The 18,770-nt window shown below is 71.8% G+C and overlaps 3 protein-coding genes and 1 long non-coding RNA gene across 9 annotated transcripts; 2 read left to right on the forward strand and 2 right to left on the reverse strand.

Moving 5' to 3' along the window:
* Positions 1-41: 41 nt before the first annotated feature.
* On the forward strand, positions 42-7,871 carry ITGB7 (integrin subunit beta 7). The gene is made up of 15 exons (XM_066985471.1): positions 42-166; positions 238-311; positions 1,443-1,644; positions 2,044-2,214; positions 2,308-2,549; positions 3,117-3,275; positions 3,361-3,456; positions 3,541-3,630; positions 3,804-3,944; positions 4,379-4,566; positions 4,943-5,163; positions 5,936-6,158; positions 6,619-6,845; positions 7,257-7,417; positions 7,517-7,871. Exons 1-15 carry the CDS (start codon positions 106-108, stop codon positions 7,607-7,609), a joined length of 2,349 nt encoding a protein of 782 aa, XP_066841572.1. The 5' UTR covers positions 42-105; the 3' UTR covers positions 7,610-7,871.
* On the reverse strand, positions 7,710-11,550 carry ZNF740 (zinc finger protein 740). Of its 3 annotated transcripts, none has more exons than XM_066985479.1 (7): positions 11,411-11,550; positions 10,570-10,799; positions 9,832-9,972; positions 9,596-9,682; positions 9,393-9,483; positions 9,164-9,282; positions 7,710-9,065 (listed from the first exon to the last, which is right to left on the reverse strand). In XM_066985479.1, the coding sequence occupies exons 2-7, from the start codon at positions 10,585-10,587 to the stop codon at positions 8,976-8,978; spliced, it is 546 nt and encodes a 181-aa protein (XP_066841580.1). In that variant the 5' UTR covers positions 10,588-10,799; positions 11,411-11,550; the 3' UTR covers positions 7,710-8,975. The 3 variants fall into 3 exon arrangements, with proteins under 3 accessions (XP_066841580.1, XP_066841578.1, XP_066841579.1); XM_066985477.1 differs by having other exon boundaries at positions 9,393-9,516; XM_066985478.1 differs by having other exon boundaries at positions 9,393-9,516; positions 10,362-10,799.
* CSAD (cysteine sulfinic acid decarboxylase) lies at positions 11,516-16,421 on the forward strand. Of its 4 annotated transcripts, none has more exons than XM_066985474.1 (15): positions 11,516-11,630; positions 12,723-12,874; positions 12,961-13,087; positions 13,587-13,677; positions 13,766-13,872; positions 13,957-14,072; positions 14,148-14,227; positions 14,305-14,359; positions 14,745-14,861; positions 14,960-15,024; positions 15,145-15,226; positions 15,304-15,503; positions 15,604-15,655; positions 15,898-15,987; positions 16,064-16,421. In XM_066985474.1, exons 2-15 carry the CDS (start codon positions 12,725-12,727, stop codon positions 16,235-16,237), a joined length of 1,506 nt encoding a protein of 501 aa, XP_066841575.1. In that variant the 5' UTR covers positions 11,516-11,630; positions 12,723-12,724; the 3' UTR covers positions 16,238-16,421. The 4 variants fall into 4 exon arrangements, with proteins under 4 accessions (XP_066841575.1, XP_066841576.1, XP_066841574.1 ...); XM_066985475.1 differs by lacking the exon at positions 11,516-11,630 and adding an exon at positions 12,308-12,578; XM_066985473.1 differs by lacking the exon at positions 11,516-11,630 and adding an exon at positions 12,309-12,595.
* A 30-nt stretch (positions 16,422-16,451) lies between these two features.
* Positions 16,452-18,588, reverse strand: LOC125181431 (uncharacterized). Its single transcript, XR_010827031.1, has 3 exons — positions 18,442-18,588; positions 17,275-17,696; positions 16,452-16,821 (listed from the first exon to the last, which is right to left on the reverse strand). It is a non-coding gene; the product is annotated as an uncharacterized lncRNA (long non-coding RNA).
* Positions 18,589-18,770: the final 182 nt, after the last annotated feature.

Raw genomic sequence — 18,770 nt, forward strand, 5'->3', positions numbered from 1 at the left:
CCCATAGCGGGCAGGATGCGGCGCCCCCCCCGCCCCCCCCGCCCCGCCCCGCCCCGCCCCGGGGGGGCCCCACAGCCGCCGCCTCCCTCCTGCAGCGCCGGGGCCATGGGGCGACCGGGGGGGCTCCTGCTGCTGCCGCTGCTGCTGGCGGCCCCGGGGGGGGCAGGTGAGGGGGGGGGGGGATGAGGGGATGGGGCCCCCCCCCGGCCCCCCCCTGACCCCCCCGGCCTGCCGCAGGGTCCTGCCAGCCGCAGCCCACCTGTGAGGAGTGCATCCGCTCACACCCCCACTGCGCGTGGTGCGAGGAGCCGGTGAGTGGGACCCCCCGGGACCCCCCCGGGACCCCCAGGGGGGGCTCACCCCCAACTCTCACCTGCCCCGCTAGGGAATGGGGAGCCCCATGTCCTGGGGGGGGGTCAATGTCCTGGAGGGGTCCCTGTGTCCTGGGGGGGGGGGGTGTCCCTACTCTTGGGGGTTCACGTTGAGGGGTGGGGGCCCCGTGGGGGGGTCCCATGAAGGTCCCAGACTGATTTCGGGGGTGCCTGGGGGTCTCCCAGGGTCACGCTGTGCCGGGGGGGTCCCGGGGGGGCCCCACTGTCCCCTGGATGCCCCACGCACCCCATGGGAGAGGCACGGGGTCCCTGAGGTCCCGGGAGGGGTCCCGGGGGTCCCTGGGCCCTGGGGTCCTCGCTTTGCCATGGGGTCCCCACTGTCCCCAGGGTCCCAAAGGTCCCTGGGCTCCCCCCCATCCCCGGTGCCCCCCCCGTCCCAGGGGTCCCCCCTGTCCCCCCATGCCGTGGGGTGCCTGCCGTGCCCCCGTCCTCTTGGTGCCCCCCCCGCGCCCCGCGGTTTGTCACCAGGAAGCAGCGAAACCTCGGTGACAAACAGCGGGGGGGGCGGGGGGGGGTGCACCCAGCCCCGTCTCGCACGTCCCAAGGGTGTGGGGGGGAGGGGTGGGGGGTGGGGTGACGGGTGCGGGGGGGAGGCGCGGGGGGCATGGGTGCAGGGGACGTGGAGCAATGGGTGCAGGAGGGACGTGGGGTGCAGAGGGAAATGGGGGGCAGGGGACGTGCGGGGTGCTGGGCGCAGGTGACGGATGTGGGGTGCTGGGTGCAGGTGCTGGGTGCAGGACCCACATGGGGTGCAGGGTGAGCGGTGCAAGTGATGGGTGCAGGTGACGGATGTGGGGTGCTGGGTGCAGGGTGCTGGATGGGGGGTGCACGACCACAGGGGGTGCTGGGTGCAGGTGCAGGGTGCAGGACCCAGGTGCAGGGTGTTGGAGGGTGCAGGTGCTGGGTGCAGGTGCTGGGTGCTGGAAGGGGGTGCAGGGTGCTGGGTGCAGGTGCAGGGTGCTGCGTGCTGGAGGGTGCATGGTACTGGGTGCATGGTGCTCAGTGCCGGACCCAGGACCAAGGTGGGTGCTCCGCCCCCCCCCCCCCCAGGACTTCACGCGGGGGGGGCAGGCGGAGGCATCGCGCTGCGCCCCCCGGGAGGCCCTGAAGGATGCCGGGTGCCCCCCCCACGCCGTGCTGGAGCCCCGCGGGGACACGCGGGTGCTGGAGGACAAGGAGCTGGGGGGGGCCGGGGGGGCCAAGACGCAGAGCCAGCTGTGGCCCCAGAGGATTGAGCTGGATCTTCGGCCTGGTGCGGGGGGGGCCGGGGGGGTGGTACTGGAGGGGGTGGAATGGGAGTGGAACAGGGATGGGGGTGGTGGAATGGGGGGAATGGGGATGGGGGGGAATGGGGGTGATGGGGGAAATGGGGGGGGAATGGGGATGGGGGGTGGGATGGGGGCAGATGGGGATGGAGGCGGGTAATGGGGTGGAAGATGGGGAATGAGGATGGGGGGGTGGGGGGAGGATGGGTTTGGAATGGGGGGGCAGGTGGGGGTGGAAGGGGGGGAGATGGGGGTGGAAGAGGGGGTAAATGGGGATGGGGGAGATAGGGGTGCAATGGGGGGGTGGGGAGAGGGAGGGCAGTCGGGGCAGATGGGGGGGGATGGGGCACTGAAGTCCCGGGGGGGTCCCCTGACTGCCTCCCTAGGCGAGGAGCGGCCCCTGGAGGTGCGGTTCCGGCGCGCGGGCGGCCTCCCGCTGGACCTCTACTACCTGATGGACCTCTCGTACTCCATGCGCGACGACCTGCACACGCTGCGCCGCCTGGGCAGCGACCTGCTGGCCGCCCTGCGCAACGCCTCCGCCTCCGTGCGCATCGGTGGGACCCCCCTCGGGGGAAAAAAACAGCAAAAAAACCCAAACCCCTCCAACCCCCCCCCAAACCCACGCTGAGCGCGCCGTGCCCTCGCAGGGTTCGGCGCCTTCGTGGACAAGCCGGTGCTGCCGTTCGTCAGCACGGTGCCCTCCAAGCTGCACAACCCCTGCCCCGAGCGGGGGCAGCCCTGCGACCCCCCCGCTGCCTTCCGCCACCTGCTCTCGCTCACCGCCGACGCCGGGGAGTTCGCGCGGCGCCTCGAGGGGCAGCGCATCTCCGGCAACCTCGACGCGCCCGAGGGGGGCTTCGATGCCATGATGCAGGTGGCGCTGTGCCAGGTGGGGGCTGGGGGCGAGGGGGGGGCAGGCAAAAGGGGAGGGAGCGTGCGAGAGAGCAACAGGGGACACGTGCAAGGGGGGGAGCACGTGAAATAGAGAGTGCACGTGCAAGAGGGGGGCATGTGCAAGAGAGGGGGCACAGGCAAGGAGAGGCACATGCAAAGTGGGGGGTTGTGCAAGGGGGGGGCCACAGGCAAGAGTGCAAGTGTGCATGAGAGCAAGTGCGTGCGAGAGTGCAGATGTATGCAAGGGTATCTGTGCGTGCAAGAGCAAAAGCGGGGCTGCATGCAGGAGTAGTGGTGCATGCAGGAGAGTGGGCGCGTGCAAACGGGCACAAGAGTAGGTGTGCATGTGTGCGTGCCTGCTGGTGTGCATGGGGGTGTGTGTGTGCAAGCTGGTGGCAGCGGGGTCTGCAAGTATGTGCGCAAGAGAGCAGTTGTGCCTTCCTGCAAGCAGAGCACGTGCAAGGTGCTGTGCCTGCCCTGCGTGCCGCACGTGTGCAAGGTGCAGTGCGCGTGCAAGGCCCCGTGCAAGGCACGGTGCGCGTGCAAGGCCCGGTGCCCGCAGGAGCGCATCGGCTGGCGCCCCGTGACGCGGCTGCTGGTGTTCGCCTCGGACGACGCGTTCCACACGGCGGGCGACGGGCGCCTGGCCGGCATCGTCCTGCCCAGCGACAGCCGCTGCCACCTGGACGCCAGCGGCATCTACAACCGCAGCCACCTCTACGTAGGTGCCGGCACCCCGGGGGGGCGGGGGGGGATTTTGATGGGGGGGGGGCACGCAGCGCCCACTCGTGCCCCCCTCCCTGCAGGATTACCCCTCGGTGGGGCACTTGGCGCAGGTGCTGTCGGCTGCCAACATCCAGCCCATCTTTGCCGTCACCCGGCCCACGGTGCCGCTCTACAAGGTCCGGGGGGGGTTGGGAAGAGGGGGGGGGAGGCGGGGGGGTGGCACCACAATGATGCCGGGTCCCTGACCCCCCATCCCGCAGGAGCTGAGCCGCCTGATCCCCAAATCGGTGGTGGGGGAGCTGCGGGACGACTCGAGCAACGTGGTGCAGCTCATCATGGACGCCTACAACGTGAGGGGGGTGGGAGGGGTTACGGGGGGGGGGGCACGGGGGGACACCAGGGGGGTGTAGGGGACATGGGGGGCACAGGGGGACATGGGGACGCTGGGCACATGGGGGGGGGGCAGAAGGAACATGGGGACACGGGGGGGTGGTGCTGACGTGCCCCCCCCCCCCCCCCCCAGAGCCTGACCTCGACGGTGGAGCTGCAGCACTCGCCGCTGCCCCCCGGGCTCAGCCTCAGCTTCCAGGCCCACTGCGGGGGCCCCCCCGAGCCCCCCCAGCCCCACCGCGGCCTCTGCTCGGGCGTGCACGTCAACCAGCAGGTGTGTGTGGGGCGGGTGTCACACGGGGGTCCCCTTGCCGCTCGTGTCCCTGACCCGGGGGTGTCCCCGTCCCATGGTTGTCCCCATCCCTCGGGTGTCCCCATCCTGTGGGTGTCCCCTTCCCATGAATGTCTCCAAGCCGTGGCTGTCCCCATCCCACGGGTGTCCCTGTCCCGTGGATGTCTCCTGTCAGTGTCCCCGTCCCGCGAATGTCCCCGTCCCATGAGTGTCTCCACACTGTGGCTGTCCCCATGCCGTGGGTGTCCCCACCCCACGAATGTCCCCGCCCCGTGGTTGTGGTGTCCCCTTCCCATGGGTGTCCCTGTCCCTTGTGTGTCCCCTCACTGTCAGCGTCCCCAACCCACGGCTGTCCCCCCCCCCCCGTGGCTGTCCCCAACTTTTGGGTGTCCCCCCCGTGGCTGTCCCCCCCCTAGGTGAACTTCACGGTGCGGGTGCGGGCGGACGCGTGCCTGGAGGCCCCCCAGCACGTGGCCCTGCGGGTGCTGGGGGTGCCGGAGCAGCTGCACCTTAAGGTGCGCACCCTCTGCAGCTGCCTCTGCACCCAGCACGCCCTCCACGCCCCCCTCTGCCACGGGGGCGACCTCGACTGCGGCGTCTGCAGGTCTGGGGGGGCCCGGGGGGGGGCGGGGGGGGAAATGGGTGGGGGCTGTGGGGTCAGATACGGGTCAGTAGGGTCAGATGGGGGCGGTGGGGTGGGGGCTTTGGGCAGGGTGGGGGCAATGGGGTCAGATGGGGGTAATGGGGTCAGGTGGGGGCAATGGGATCAGATAGGGGGCGGTGGGGTGGGGGCTTTGGGCAGGGTGGGGGCTAAGGGGTCAGATAAGGGGTAATGGGGTCAGATGGGGCGGTGGGGTGGGTGCTGTGGGGTCAGACATGGGTCAATGCGGTCAGATGGGGCAGTGGTGTGGGGGCTATGGGGTCAGATGGGGGTGGTGGGGTGGGGGCTGTGGGGCTGACTCTGCCCCCCCCACCCCAAGGTGCCCTGTGGGCCGTCGGGGCCGGCGCTGTGAGTGCGAGGGGCCGGAGGCGGAGGAGGAGGTGGGGGGGGGCTGCCGGCCCCCCAACAGCACGGCCCCCCCCTGCAGCGGGCGGGGGCACTGCGTCTGTGGCGCCTGCGAGTGCCCCCCCGGGCTGAGCGGCCGCTTCTGCGAGTGCGACAGCAGCGCCTGCGAGCGGCACGAGGGGCTGCCCTGCGGAGGTGGGTGCAGGGGGAATACGGGGGACGCTGTGGGGGGGGGGGGCAGTCCCTGGGGTCCCCATCCCTTGGGGGGGGGGTCCTGTCCTGGTGGTGTGCCCCTGTGGGGTCCCCTCCCCATTGCACATCCCCACGGGGTCCCATCCCTGCTGTGTTCCCATGGGTCCTGTCCGTGTCCTGTGGGTTTGGTCCCTGTCCTTTGGGTCCTGTCCCCATCCCCTGGGTCCCATCCCCATCCTTAGGGTCCCGTCCCTGCCCTTAGGGATCTGTCTCTGTCCCTGTCCCCTGGGTCCCGTCCCTGTCCCCTTCCCACAGATCCCATCCATGTGCTGTGGGTTTGGTCCCCATCCTTAATGTCCCATCCCCTGGGTTCTGTCCCTGTCCCCATCCTTTGGTCCCTGTCCCTGTCCCTATCCTCAGGGCTCCATCTCTGTCCTCATCCTTTGGGTCCTGTCCCTGTTCCCGGAGCCCTGTCCCTGTCCCTATCCTTAGAGTCCCACTCCCCCGTCCCCTGGGTCCTGTCCCTGTCCCCATCCTTAGGGTCCCATCCGCGTCCCTATCCTTAGGTTCCCATTCCCTGGTCCTGACCCTGTCCCATTCCCACAGACCCCACCCGTGCCCTGTGGGTCCTGTCCCCATCCTTGGGGTCTGGCCCCTGCCCTCAGGTTCCCGTCCCTGTCCCCATCCCCTGGGTCCCATCCTTAGGGTCCCGTCCCCGTCCCCCCCCGTGTCCCGCGGGTGCCGTGCGGGCTCCCACGGCCGCATCCTGTTGCAGGCCCGCAGCGGGGCACGTGCGAGTGCGGGCGGTGCCGGTGCAGCGCGAACTTCACGGGCAGCGGCTGCGGGTGCAGCCTGGTGGGGGACGGCTGCAAACGGGGGGGCCGCGAGTGCAGCGGGCGGGGGCGCTGCGAGTGCGGGCGCTGCCGCTGCCAGCCCGGCTTCGTGGGGCCCTTTTGCGCCCACTGCCCCTCCTGCCCCGGGCCCTGCCAGCGCCTGCGGTGAGCGGGGGGGGGGGCAACGGGGGGACAGGGGACGCTGGGGGGTTGGGGACATTGGGGGTTGGGGAATGGGGGCGCGTGGGATGGGGACAGGGGGACAGGGATGGGATGGGGACAGGGGGACGTAGGGACAGGGATGGGAGGGGACTGGGGACAAGGGACGTGGGCACATGGGGTGGTTGGGGAATGGGGACAGGGATGGGACGTGGGCAGTTGGGACGTGGTGACAGGGACGGGATGGGGACACGGAGGCTGGGGAATGGGGACAGGGACAGGTGTGGACAAGGAGGGTACGGGGTGGCAGCGATGTGGGGAGGAGGGCTTGGAGGGTATGGGGTGGCCGCGGGTACGAGGGCATGGGGGGGACCCTGGGGACATGGGGACAGGCACGGGGGGGGACCGGGAGTTTGGGGACAGGGGACAGGGACAGGGCTGTGACGGCGCCAGGGGCTGCCCCCAGGGACTGCGTGGATTGCGGCGCCTTCGGGGGGGGGCCCCTGCGCGAGAACTGCAGCCAGGCCTGCAACGGGACGGTGCTGTGGGTGCAGCCCCCCCCGGCCCCCCCCACCCCCACCCTGTGCCGGGAGAAGGCGGCTGACGGGCGCATCCTCGTCTTCCTCATCGAGCGGGGGGGTGGCGAGGAGGAGGACGGCGGGGACGTGGTGGTCACCGTCTGGGCTGAGGAGGGTGAGCACGGGGGGGCACCGGGACCCCAAGCCCCCCAGGACCCCACACCTGGGGGTCCCCAAACCCCAAGGGACTGGGTTTGGGAGGGGCTGGCCCCCATAGGACCCCCAGCTGGGTTTGGGGAGGTGCTGGCCCCCAGGGGACCCCTTGGCCATGTTGAGGGGGGGACCCTTGGCCCCCATGGGACCCTTGGTGGGGTTTGGGGGGTCCTGGCCCCCATGGGACCCCTTGGATGGGTTTTAGGGGGGAGTCCTGGCCCCCGTGGCACCCCTTAGACAGGCCTGGGGATGTCCTGGTGTCCATGGGTCCCCCCAGCTGTGTTTGGGGGGCTCCTGGCCACCACACACACCCCCAGCTGGGTTCGGGGGGGCGGTGGGGGCCCCCCCAGCCCCGCTGACCCCCCACCCCCAGCCCCCCCGCAGCACCCGGCGGCGCTGGCGGCCGGGCTGGTGGCCGGGATCGTGGCAGGGGGGCTGCTGCTGGCGGCCGGGGGCCGCGGCTGGGCCGAGCTCCACGACCGGCGCGAAGTGCGGCGCTTTGAGCAGGAGCGGCGCCGCGCGCGCTGGGACGAGGTACGGGACCGGGGGGGGCTGCGGGGCCCCCGGGGGGGCTGCGGGGCCGGGGGGGTCCCGGTGCCGGCAGTGACCCCATGTCTATTCCCCCCCCCGCAGAACAACCCCTTGTTCAGGAGCGCCACCACCACCGTCGTCAACCCCAGCTACTGTCCGCAGCGAGGGGACGGCGATGCGGGGGGCCCGCAGTGACCCCCCCCCGAGCGTCCCCCCTTGTCGTCCTTGGACCCTGACCCCCCCCACCCCCCCCCCAAAAAAAGCCCCCTCCCGGCAGAAGAAGCAGAGCCGAGGGTAGAAAAGGGAAACCATCGAGTTTTATTTAAATACCCTACCGGCACGAAGGAACAGACGCCACGCTACTGGTAAAAAGAGACGAGTTTATGGCCTTATAAAAACTACAGCTCAAAAGGGATGCTGGCCCCCGCCGCGCCCCCCCGCCCCCCCCATAGCAAAATAAGTATATTAAAAACAACGAAAACCGAAACAAAACGGAACCCCCCCCCCCGCCCCGAGCCGTGGCACCGCGCGCGGTTTCGCTCCCGTTCCTCGTCAGCCCCCGCCGCGCCCACGGCCGCTCCTTTGCGGCCCCCCCCCGGCGGTAACGGAGCCCCCGCGGGGTTTGGGGGCGACCCCGTGCCCGTGTCCGGCCCCTCCTGGTGCTGCTCGCCCCGGGGGGGTCCCCGCCGCCCCCACACGGCTCCCCCAGAAGAGGAAGAGGAGGGGAGAGGCCGCGGGGGCCCCCAGGGGGGTTTTGGGGGACTACGGGGGGGGGCAGCCGCTGAATCGCCCCCCCCCCCCGTGGGAGCGCTGCCCCGAGGCGTTCCCCCCCCAGCCCTGGGTTTGGTTTTAAGGCCGGCGCTTTCGGAGGCGCCGGGGGGGGGGGGGCCATTGCTTGGCTCGCAGCGGGCTGGGGAGGGCTGGGGGGGCTCTGAGCGGGCCCAGGCGCTGCCCCCTCCTCCCCAGGGACCCCGACACAGTGGGGGGGCCCCACACTCCCCCCAGGACGGCTCAGAAGTGAGCAGAAGCCCCCCCCCGGCTTCTCAGCTCTCCCGATGCGATGGCTCCTGGGCTTTGACCAGGTCACGGGACTTTTGGGGTCGGCTTTGGGGTCAGTTTGGGGTCGGTTTTGGGGCTGGGGGCTCTGGGCAGCCCCCCCGTGAAGGTGGCAGTGGGGCGGGGGCCCACGAGCAGGCCCACGAGCCCCAAACCCCGGCGAGCACCGAGAGGGGAAGTGGCCGGGGCAGGCCCCGCCTCTCGCTCCGCTTTTCTTGCAAAACCCGAAGGTTTTGGGGCAGGCTCCTGGCCGCCGGGCGCCCCACCCGCGGGATTTGGGGCGCGGCGCTCTCGGGGCTGCTGGGAGGCGCCCGGCGGTGTGGGGGCCGGGGGGGGACGAGAGGAAGGCCGCCGCCGGCTGGGGGAAGGTTTCCAGATCATCTTCAGCCTATGTACAGTGTCGGGACCTCATCTGGCAGTCCTGGGGGGGCGGCACCCCCCGGCCCCGCGGCGGGGGGGGGCCCTGAGCGCCCGGCCGCGCCCCGCTGCGAGCGGTCACCTCGGCCTAGAGCAGCAGCTGCGCCTCGGGGGCTTTGGTTTGGCAGCCTTGGCACATCCGTTTGTGTCGCAGCAGCCGGTCTGTCCTGGAGAAGCTCTGCGGGGGGACACGGGCAGGGCGTGAGGAGCCCCCCCCGGCGAGGAGGAGCCCCCCCGGGGGTGAGGAGCCCCCCCCCCCGCCCTGCTGCCCCGTACCTGCATGCAGCGCTCGCACTGGTAGGGCTTCTCGCCGCTGTGCACGCGCTTGTGGCGCTCCAGGTGGTACTTCTGGATGAAGCGCATGTCGCACACGTCGCACTCGAAGGGCTTCTCGCCTGGGGGGCACGGGGGGGCGCTCAGGGGGGGGAATGCTGCCCCTGCCTCGAGGTAACGAGCCCAGGGTGGTTAATTAGGGTGGGGGGGGGGTTATTTGGGGCGCCCTTACCGGTGTGGATGAGGATGTGCCTCTTGAGGTGGTAGCTGCTGCGGAAGGCGCCGTAGCAGAGCTCGCAGATGAAGTTCTTGGCGCTGCTCAGCTGGAAGGAGCCGTTCTGCTTGATCACCACCATCTGGGGGGGCGGCCCCGTCAGCCCCCACCGCCGGCGGGGCTGGGCGCTGCCCCCCCCATCCTCCCCCCCCCCCACCTGCCTTTTTGATGGAGTTTTTGGGCTGCGACGCCTCAGCCGTCTCCTCCTCCTTGCGGCCGCGCGGCTTCTCGCCGTCCTGGCGCAGCGCCTTGTGGGGCGGGGCGGGGGGGCGGAAAAAAACTCGCGGTGAGACCCCCGGCGGCGCCGCTGCTGCCGCCGCTGCCGCCGCTGCTGCTGCCGCCGCTGCCGCCGCCGCCGCCGCTGCTGCCCCCGCGTCCCCCCGCGCTGCGGCCGTACCAGCACCTCCGGGCTGCCGCCGCCGCCGCGCTCGCGGCCCTCCGCCGCCGCCTTGGCGCCCTGCTTCGGCATCATCTTCTTGCTGGCCGCCGTGGGCACGAGGCACACGCCCGAGAGGCCCTCGCACGCCAGGAGGCTCGCCTGGAGGGGGGGGGGCACGGGGTGGGGGGCGAGAAAAGAAGAGAAGAGAAGGGCGGCGAGCTGCAGGCGCGAGCCACGCAGCGCCCCGGCCCTCCACACGCGGCGCCCGAAGCCCTGCCGGGGACGGGGGGGACGGGGGGGGGGGCGCCTCGCGCCACCCCGGGGGGGGGGCGAGAGCCAAAGCGGGGGCCTAACCGCTAACGGGGGGCGGGGGGGGGCAGAGGGGAGGGGGGGGGACACGGGGAGGGGAGGGCGGCGAGGGGGAGCGCGGGCCGGGCCAGGGATAGATGCCCGGTGGTGGTGGGTGGGGGGGGGCAGCCGGGGGGCCGCCGGGCGTCCCGGGGCTGAGCGGCTCCCCGGGGGGGGCGGGGGGGCGCGGGGCTCATTACCTGAGCCATGCTGGGTCTGTCTGTCTGTCTGTCTGTCCTCAACTGGCAATGCCTTAGCCTTAACGCTCCCAGGGAAGGATTTTAGGAAGCCTCGCTCTGTTTTGCTTTTTTTTTTTTTTGCTTTTTTTGGCTTTTTGGCTTTTTTTGTATTTTTTTGTGTGCTTTTCTCTCAGTTAATCATTTTTTTTTGGCCGGTCTTGCCCAGTACCCTCCACTTTGCCGACATCGTGCGGGGATCAGGGCGCCCGGTGCCGTGGCTGCGCTGGGGGGGGCGGCTCCTCCTCGGGCCCCCCCGGCGGGGACGGGGCCGGGCAGGGCGGGGGAGCGGGGGGACGGCGCCGGGGGGGGGCGCAGCGCCCTCACGGGGGGGGTCATCCCCGGCCCCCGCCCTCGGGGGGGCGCCGGCTCCGTGCGGGAGACGCTGCTGCGGGTCTTCGCCTGCGGGAAGGAGGAGACGTGATGGGGGGGGGGCACGGGGGGGGCGCACCCGGGAGGGTGGCACCGGGCGGGGGGGGAGATGGGGGCGGGGGGGAGCGGGCCTTAAGGCGGGGGGTGCACCTTAACGGGGGGTGGCACGGTGACAGGTCGCAGGGGGGGGGGCTTTTGGGGGGCGGGGGTCACGCTGCAGGCCCCGAAATGGAGGGGGGGCCTGGGAAGGGGGGGGCACCGGTCCCGGGGGGAGGTCTCGGTCCCCGTGGGGGGGATGGGGAGGGGGGCCGCCGGGCCCGGAGGGGGGGGTCACCGGGCCCCGGGGGGGACTTCTCAGCTCCAGGGGGGTCTTATTACCGGGGGGGGGGCTTCTACCGGGGGGGTTCTCGGTCCCGGGGTCTTATTACCGGGGGGGGCCCTCAATCCCCGGGGGGTTCCGGTCCCGGGGCCCCTCCCCCTCCCGCTGAGCCCCCCCCACCTGCAGCCCCTCCCCCTCCCCGCCCCCCCATCCGGGCCCGGTGCCCCGCGGTGTGTGGCTGGGGGGGGGCCGGGCCCGGCGCGGTGCCCCCCTCCCCCTCCCCCGTCCGCTCGCGGTGCCGGGGGGGCGGCGGGGCCTGTACCTGCCGGCCGCTCCGCTCCGCGCCGCCCCCGAGTTTACAAACGGCCGCCGCCGCCCCCCCTTCCTCGGCCGCCGCCGCCGACCCGGAACCGGAAGCGCCCGCCCTCCCCTTCCTCTCCCCTCCCGCCGCCGCCGCCGCTGCGGCCGGGACTTCCGGTGGGGAGCCCGGCGGAGGGAGAGGCGCCGCGCATGCGCGCTAAGGGCGCGTGAAGCCGAGCACGGTGCCGCCATCTTGGGGCCGGGAGGGCGTCTCCAGGGCAACCGGGGGGGGGGGAGCGGGGCGCCCTGGGCCGGGGGGGGGCGTTACTGCCCCCGGGGGTCCTCCCGCCCCCGGTACTGCCCCCAGGGGGTCCTTTCCCTCCATATTGCCCCCCAAGGGGTCCTCCCACCCCCGGTACTGCCTCCGGGGGGGTCCCTTCCCCCGGTGTTGCTCCCCGGGACCTCCTCCTGCCCCTGTTACTGCCCCCCGAGGGGTCCTTTCACCCCGTTATTGCCCCCCCCCCCGGGGCCTTTACCCCCGGTATTGCCCCCTGAGGGATCCTTCCACCCCCATTATTGCCCCCTGGGGGTCCTTTCCCTGGATATTGCCCCCCAAGGGGTCCTTCTGCCCCGGTACTGCCCCCCGAGGGGACCTTTCCCTCCAAATTGGCCCGCAAGGGGTCCTCCACCCCCATTATTGTCCCCCGGGGTGTTCTTCCCCCCCTGTTTCTGCCCCCCAGGGGCTCCTTGCCCCTTGTATTGCCCCAGGGGCAGCCTTTAAACCTCTCCCCCCATTCTATGCCCCCCCCATCCCGCCGTGCCCCCGGCCCTGCCCTCCCCAGCGCCCCCCCCCCCGGTGCCCCCCTCAGCCCCGCCCCCGCTGTCCCCAGCCCGCCCCCCCCCAGATGAATGCCCCTGGTGCCCCCGTCCCATCCTGGGGTGGGGGCCAAATGGGGGGGGGGCATCCCCAGAGCCCCCCGGGCAGGGCCGGGCCCACCGCCGTCCCCTCACATTGCCATCGGGAGCCTTCAGCCGGGACCAGCAGCCCGTACTGGGCGCACTGGGAGGCGCTGGGCCGTCCCCACGGCCCCTCCCTGGGGACGCCAGCGCTGGGGGGGGGCCGCACTTTGCCCCCGTCCCCTGGGAGGGGACGCGGGTGCCGGCTGCTGCCCTTCGCCCCCGCGCTTGTGGTGAGAAATCGGGTGAGGTGAGGGGAACGGGGGGGCCAGGGCATCGCCCCCTGAAAACGGGGACCCCCCCGGGGGAGTGACAGCCGCCCCGTGTCCGTCTGTCCCTCCGTGTGTCCGTCCGTCCTGTGTCCGTCCGTCCCGCAGGGATGAGCGGCGTGGCGGGGGCCGTGATGGCGGAGGGCAGCGCGCTGGAGCGGCCGGGCCTGGACAGGGCGGCGGGGGAGGAATTCCTGCGGGAGGCCTTCGAGGTGCTGCTGGACGAGGTCGTCCGCAAGGGCACGGACACGGCCCTCAAGGTGCCAGCGGGGCCGACACGGGGCGGGGGGGGCGTCCCTGAGCCCCTCTGGGGGTGCCGGGGGCTGAGCGCCGGGGCCTGGCCCAGGTGTGCGACTGGAGGGAGCCGCGGGAGCTGCGGGCGCTGCTGGACCTGGAGCTGCGCAGCCACGGGGAGCCCCCGCAGCGCCTGCTGCAGCGCTGCCGCGATGTCGCCCGCTACAGCGTCAAGACCGGTGAGCGCATGGACGAACCCGGCGGCCCTGGCTGATCCCAGTCGGTCCCAGTCGGTCCCAGTCGGTCCCAGGGCTGCCTGCAGGGCCCCCTCCCCGCCCGGCTGCTCCTTGCCCCAGGAGCGGGGGTCCCGCACGTCCCGGTCACGGCCCCGCCACGCACACTGGTCCCAGCAGCCCCAGCCCCACTCGTGTCCGCCCACCCATTAAGGTTCCCCCCCCCAAAGATCCCAACAACGCCACTCGTGTCCCTGTTACCCATAAAGGTCCCAGCAACCTCACTGGTGTCCCCCCACCCATTAAAGTGTCACCCCCCCCCAAAGATCCCACCTGCTCCACTCGTGTCCCCCCACCCCACGGACCTAGCTGCACCCCCCTTTGCTGCCCCGTGGCCGTGTCCCCATGGTCCTGTCAGGGCCGTGTCCCCGGGGTCCTGCAGTGCGGGGGCTCCCCGTGCTCCCCGCCCCCCCCCGTGGCTGATGTCCCCCATGTCCCCCCCCAGGACACCCCCGCTTCTTCAACCAGCTCTTCTCGGGGCTGGACCACCACGCGCTGGCGGGACGCCTGCTGACCGAGGCCCTCAACACCAGCCAGTGGGTGCCTGGGGACGTGGGAGGGGGGGTCTCGGGGCATGGGGGGACTCCGTTTCCAGCCCCCCCGGTCCTGTCGTGCCGCCCCCAGGTACACGTACGAGATCGCCCCGGTGTTCGTGCTGATGGAGGAGGTGGTGCTGGCCAAGCTGCGGGAGCTGGTGGGATGGAGCAGCGGCGACGGCACCTTCTGCCCTGGTGTGTGTGTGGGAGGGAGCTACGGGGGGGGGTCCCGGGGTCCGCATCACCCCCCAGGGCCGGTGCTGAGCGCCCCCCCCGCAGGAGGCTCCATCTCCAACATGTACGCCATGAACGTCGCCCGCTTCCAGCGCTTCCCCGAGGGCCGGCAGAGGGGCAGCCGGGCCCTGCCGCGCCTGGCGCTCTTCGCCTCACAGGAGGTGGGGATGGGGACGGGGTGGGGGGGCTCGGGGGCAGCCCCCCCCCGGCCCCCCAACCCCTGCTGCCCCCCCCAGAGCCACTACTCCATCGAGAAGGGGGCCGCCTTCCTGGGCATCGGCACCGACAACGTCTTCCTGGTGCGCACGGATGAGAGGTGAGGGCCCCAGGCACCGCGGGGGGGGGTTGGGACGGGACCCCCAGCCCTGCCGCTGAGCCCCCGGTACCCCACAGGGGGAAGATGATCCCTGAGGAGCTGGAGAAGGAGATCGAGAGGGCGAAAGGCGAGGTGAGGCCGCGGGGAGCCGGCCGTGGTGGGATCCTCTGCAAATACCCTGACCCCATTGTGCTGCCTCCGGCCCCCAACGTGCTGCCCTTGGCCCAAATATGCTGCCCCTGCCCCTACCTGCTTCCCCTCACCCCAATGCACTGCCCCCTGCCCCAATGCACTGCCCCCGGCCCCAGTGTGCTGCCCCCCACCCCAGTGCACCGTCCCCTGCCCCAATGCACTGTCCCTTGTCCCCCAGCGCGCTGCCCCCTGCCCCACTGTGCTCCCCCCTGCAATGCACTGCCCCTTCCCACCCCACTGCCCCCCATCCCGCTGTGCTGCCCCCATCCCGCTGTGCTGCCCCTGTCCCCACCCCTGCCCCCATCCCCACCCTGCCGCCCCCCAGGGCGCCGTGCCCTTCTTCGTCAGTGCCACGTGCGGCACCACCGTCCTGGGCGCCTTCGACCCGCTGGGCAGCGTGGCGGACGTGTGCCAGCGCCACGGCCTCTGGCTCCACGTGGACGTGAGTCTCTGGGGGGGGGCGGGAGGGGTCTCCCCGCAGCCCCCAATCCCTGGGGTGCCCCGGGGGCGCCCCCTGCTCCCACCCCCTGTGCCCCGCAGGCCGCCTGGGGCGGGAGCGCGCTGCTCTCCAGGACGCACCGACACCTCCTGGCCGGCATCGAGAGGTATCCGCGCTGCGAGACGGGCTCAGGACTCGCTGCTTAAGGACTCAGGGGGCTGGGGGGGCTGGGAGGGGGGGCCAGTGGCATCGTCCCCCTGACCCCCTGACCCCATTCTCCTCCCAGGGCTGACTCGGTGGCCTGGAACCCGCACAAGATGCTGGCGGTGGGGCTGCAGTGCTCGGCTCTGCTCCTCCGCGACACCTCCGTAGGTCCCGCGCCCCCACCCCGGGACCTCCAGGCCCCCCAGGACCCCGGTGCTGAGCCCCCTGCGGCCTCCCCCAGGGGCTGCTGCAGCGGTGCCACGGGGCAGGCGCCGCGTACCTCTTCCAGCCCGACAAATTCTACGACGTGGCGTACGACACCGGCGACAAGACGGTGCAGTGCGGCCGGCGCGTCGACTGCCTCAAGCTCTGGCTGCTCTGGAAGGCCGTGGGCACCGAGGGGCTGGAGCGCCGTGTTGACAGGGCCTTCGCCTGCACCAGGCGAGTGCCGGGACCCCTCCCCGAGCCTGGGGGGGCTGTGAGATGCCCCCCGCAGCATCTCGTGGCCCCGGGGCCGTGGCTGACGCTGCTCTGTCCCCAGGTACCTGGCGGAGGAGGTGAGGCGGAGGGACGGCTTCCAGCTGGTGCTCGAGGTACAGGGCCGCACGCCCGTGCTGCCGTCGGGGTGATTTCACGCCTTGGTGCTGCGGCATCACAAGGGAGCCCCGGGGGAGTGGGAGCAGGGAGCACCCCCCTCCTGTCCTGCGGCCACTTTGGGGTTCACACCAATCCATCAGGGTGTCCCCAGAAGCAGGGCACAGCCGGTGCCAGTGACCTTGGTAAGGCTCCGTTAACCCCCCACCCTCAGCCCATTTTCTGCCCTCGCCCCCTGCAGCCCGAATTCATCAACCTCTGCTTCTGGTTCGTGCCGCCCAGCCTGCGGGGCCGCGAGGGCTGCGAAGATTTCTGGCTGCGGCTGGGGAAGGTGAGCGCAGCACCCAGCCCCCCCCGCCCCCCCGCAACCCCCCCGGCAGCCCCCCCATGGCCCTGTCCCTGTGCAGGTGGCCCCCGCCATCAAGGAGAGGATGATGAAGGAGGGCTCCATGATGGTGGGCTACCAGCCCCACGGCGCCAGGGTCAACTTCTTCCGGCAGATCGTCACCAGCCCCGCCGTCACCAGGGCTGACCTTGACTTCTTCCTGGACGAGATCGAGAGGCTGGGGCGCGACCTCTAGGGCCCTGCATGCCCCCCTGGGGGGGGACATTTGGGGACCGAGGGTGGGGGGTGCTCCCCCTGCTCGTAGCCCAGTGAAGGCTGGACCGGCCTCCACCATGCTGTGAGGATGGGTGGAATAAATCCCTTTTTACCGTGGAATAAATCCCTTTTTACCATGGAATAAATCCCATTTTACCACGGAATAGACCCATTTCACCATAAGATAAACCCGATTTACTGTAGAATAAATACACTTTATTCTGCCGGTCCCAGCATAAAACAGCCCCGAGCATGGCCAGGACCCCCCCGGCTGCGCCCCCCCTACATGCCCTGCAGGAGCTCGAGCACCTCGGGGTCCACGGGGGCACCGCGCAGGCAGTCCCGCAGCCGGGCGGCCGTGGCCCCCCCCCTGCTGCCGCCGGCGCCACTCCCGCAGCATCTCGAAGGTGCGCAGCACGGCGCGCTGCGGCCGCTCCTCGCCGATCTGCTCGAGGCGGCTCTGCGGCAGCCCCAGGCAGGCGATGCCCACCTCCTGCCACTCGCTGCCCAGCCTCTGCGCCACCAGCAGCAGGTCCTGCTCCGTCAGCAGCCGGGGGGGGCGGCCTAGGGGCAGGGGGGAGCGTCAGGGGTGCTGCCACGTCCTCCCCGCACCCCCCAGTGCCTCCCCGAGCATCCTCAGCAGGTCCTGGTGATCCTTGGGCAGTGCTGCCAGCACCCCGGGCATCTCCAGCACCCCCAGGACCCTGGGCACCTCCAGCACCCCGAACACCTCCGGGACCCTGAGCGCCTCCAGCATCCCAGGCACCTTCAGCACCCCAAGCACCTCCAGGACCCGGGCACCTCCAGTATCCTGGATACCTCCCACAACCCGGGCGCCTCCAGTATCCAGAGCGCCTCCAGCGCCCCAAGCACCTCAAGCACCTCCAGCACCTCCAGCACTCCGGGCATCTCCAGCACCTCCAATACCCTGTGCGCCCCCAGCACCCCAAGTGCCTCCAGCACCCTGGGCACCCCAGACACCTCCAGTACCCCGGGCATCTCCGGTATGATGGATACCTCCAGCGTCCTGAACACCTCCAGCATCCGGAGCACCTGCAGCACCCCGAGCGCCTCCAGGACCCTGGGCATCTCCAGCACCCTGACCACCTCCAGCACCCTGGGCACCTGCGGCACCCTGAGCTCCGCCGCCGGCCTCACCGAGGCCGCCCGGGGCCTCGTCCTCCTCGGGGAGCTGGTACTGCCGCAGGAGGTCGTGGCGGCCGAGCTGCCGGAGGACGGCGGCGGCCACGAGCAGCGCGCGGCCGGGGAAGTGCTGCAGGAGCAGGGTGCAGAGCTCGGGGCGCGTGGCGGGGTGCAGGCGGCTCAGCGGCAGCTGCCCCCCCCCAGCAGGAACTTGAAGGCCTCGAACTCGTCCTCTGCCAGCGCCCGCTGCAGCCCCAGCAGCGTCTCACGCTCACCTGACGCCATCAGGGATGGAGCTGCCGGGAGGGGGGGGGGGGGCACGTCGGGGCACAGGGACAGACGAGGACCCCGGGGACAGCGCCGTGCGCCATCCCTGACCCATGTGTGTGCCCCCTCTGTCCTGTGTGTGTACCCCCCCACCATATGTGCCCCCCCCACTGCTGTGGGGAGGGGTCCCCTCGGCGTCCCCAGAGACATGGAGCCAGCTGTGGGGCACCCCAGTGTCCCCAGTACCCCCCCCATTGCCATAGGACCCCCCAGTGTCCCCAGTACCTCCCCGCTGCCAGGTGACACAGTCCCCCAGTGTCCCCAGAACCCCCCCACTGCCGTGGGAACTGGTCCCCCCAGTGTCCCCAGTACCCCCTCATCATCCCCAGTACGCCCGCACTGCCACGGGACCCAGTCCCCAGTGTTCCCAGTGTCTCCAGTAGCCCCCCACCATGAGACCAGTTCCACCAGTTGTCCCCAGTTCCCTCCCCCGCCATGAGACCCAGCCCACCAGAACCCCCAGTGCCCCCCCGCTGCCATTGGGCTGGGTCCCCCAGTGCTCCCAGTAATCCCCAGTGATCCCAGTATCCCCCGCCCCCCAGGGTCCGGTTCCCCCCGCCCCGCCCGTTGCTCGATATCTCCGGTTCCCCCCGGTTCCCCCCGGTTTCCGGGAGCACCCCGCCCCCCCCCCCCCGAGTCCCCCCGGCCCCTCCAGGAGCCCCCCGGCCCCCCCGCGCCCCCCCCCCCTCACCCCCCCCCCCCCCCCCCCCTCACCTCCTTCCTTTTCCCGCCAGGAGTTGGGGGCGTGGCCGGTGACAAAAGGGGGCGTGGCCGGGGCCGGAGGGGCGGGGCTTGGGAGGCGACTCCGGGCGGGGGCGCCCTGGGGTAGCCCCCAGTAGCCCCCGTTGGTCCCCAGTAGCCCCAGCCCCAGCGCCCCCAGTGCCCCCAGTCCCGTGCCCCTCAGGGCCCCCCCTACTCGTCCCCACTGCTGTGCTCCAGTGCTCCCAGTGCCCCCAGTATCTCCCAGTGCCCCCCAATATCCCCCAGTTCGCCCATTACCCCCCAATATCCCCCCTCCCAGTGCCCCCAGTACTCCCCATTAT

This window comes from Anser cygnoides, chromosome 32 (assembly GCF_040182565.1).
Source record: "Anser cygnoides isolate HZ-2024a breed goose chromosome 32, Taihu_goose_T2T_genome, whole genome shotgun sequence".
NCBI lineage: Eukaryota > Metazoa > Chordata > Aves > Anseriformes > Anatidae > Anser > Anser cygnoides.

Bases quoted from the DNA above. Each gene is read 5' to 3' on its own strand.
- ITGB7 (XM_066985471.1), top strand. From the start codon at position 106: ATGGGGCGACCGGGGGGGCTCCTGCTGCTGCCGCTGCTGCTGGCGGCC. The intron at 3,276-3,360 runs GTAGGTGCCGGC...CCCTCCCTGCAG, and splicing joins ACAACCGCAGCCACCTCTAC to GATTACCCCTCGGTGGGGCA. The intron at 3,457-3,540 runs GTCCGGGGGGGG...CCCATCCCGCAG, and splicing joins CCACGGTGCCGCTCTACAAG to GAGCTGAGCCGCCTGATCCC.
- ZNF740 (XM_066985477.1), bottom strand. The intron at 9,517-9,595 runs GCAGGTGGGGGG...CCGCCCCCCCAG, and splicing joins CCAAAAACTCCATCAAAAAG to ATGGTGGTGATCAAGCAGAA. The intron at 9,283-9,392 runs GTAAGGGCGCCC...CGTGCCCCCCAG, and splicing joins GCACATCCTCATCCACACCG to GCGAGAAGCCCTTCGAGTGC.
- CSAD (XM_066985474.1), top strand. From the start codon at position 12,725: ATGAGCGGCGTGGCGGGGGCCGTGATGGCGGAGGGCAGCGCGCTGGAG. The intron at 13,873-13,956 runs GTGTGTGTGTGG...CCCCCCCCGCAG, and splicing joins CGACGGCACCTTCTGCCCTG to GAGGCTCCATCTCCAACATG. The intron at 14,360-14,744 runs GTGAGGCCGCGG...GCCGCCCCCCAG, and splicing joins TCGAGAGGGCGAAAGGCGAG to GGCGCCGTGCCCTTCTTCGT.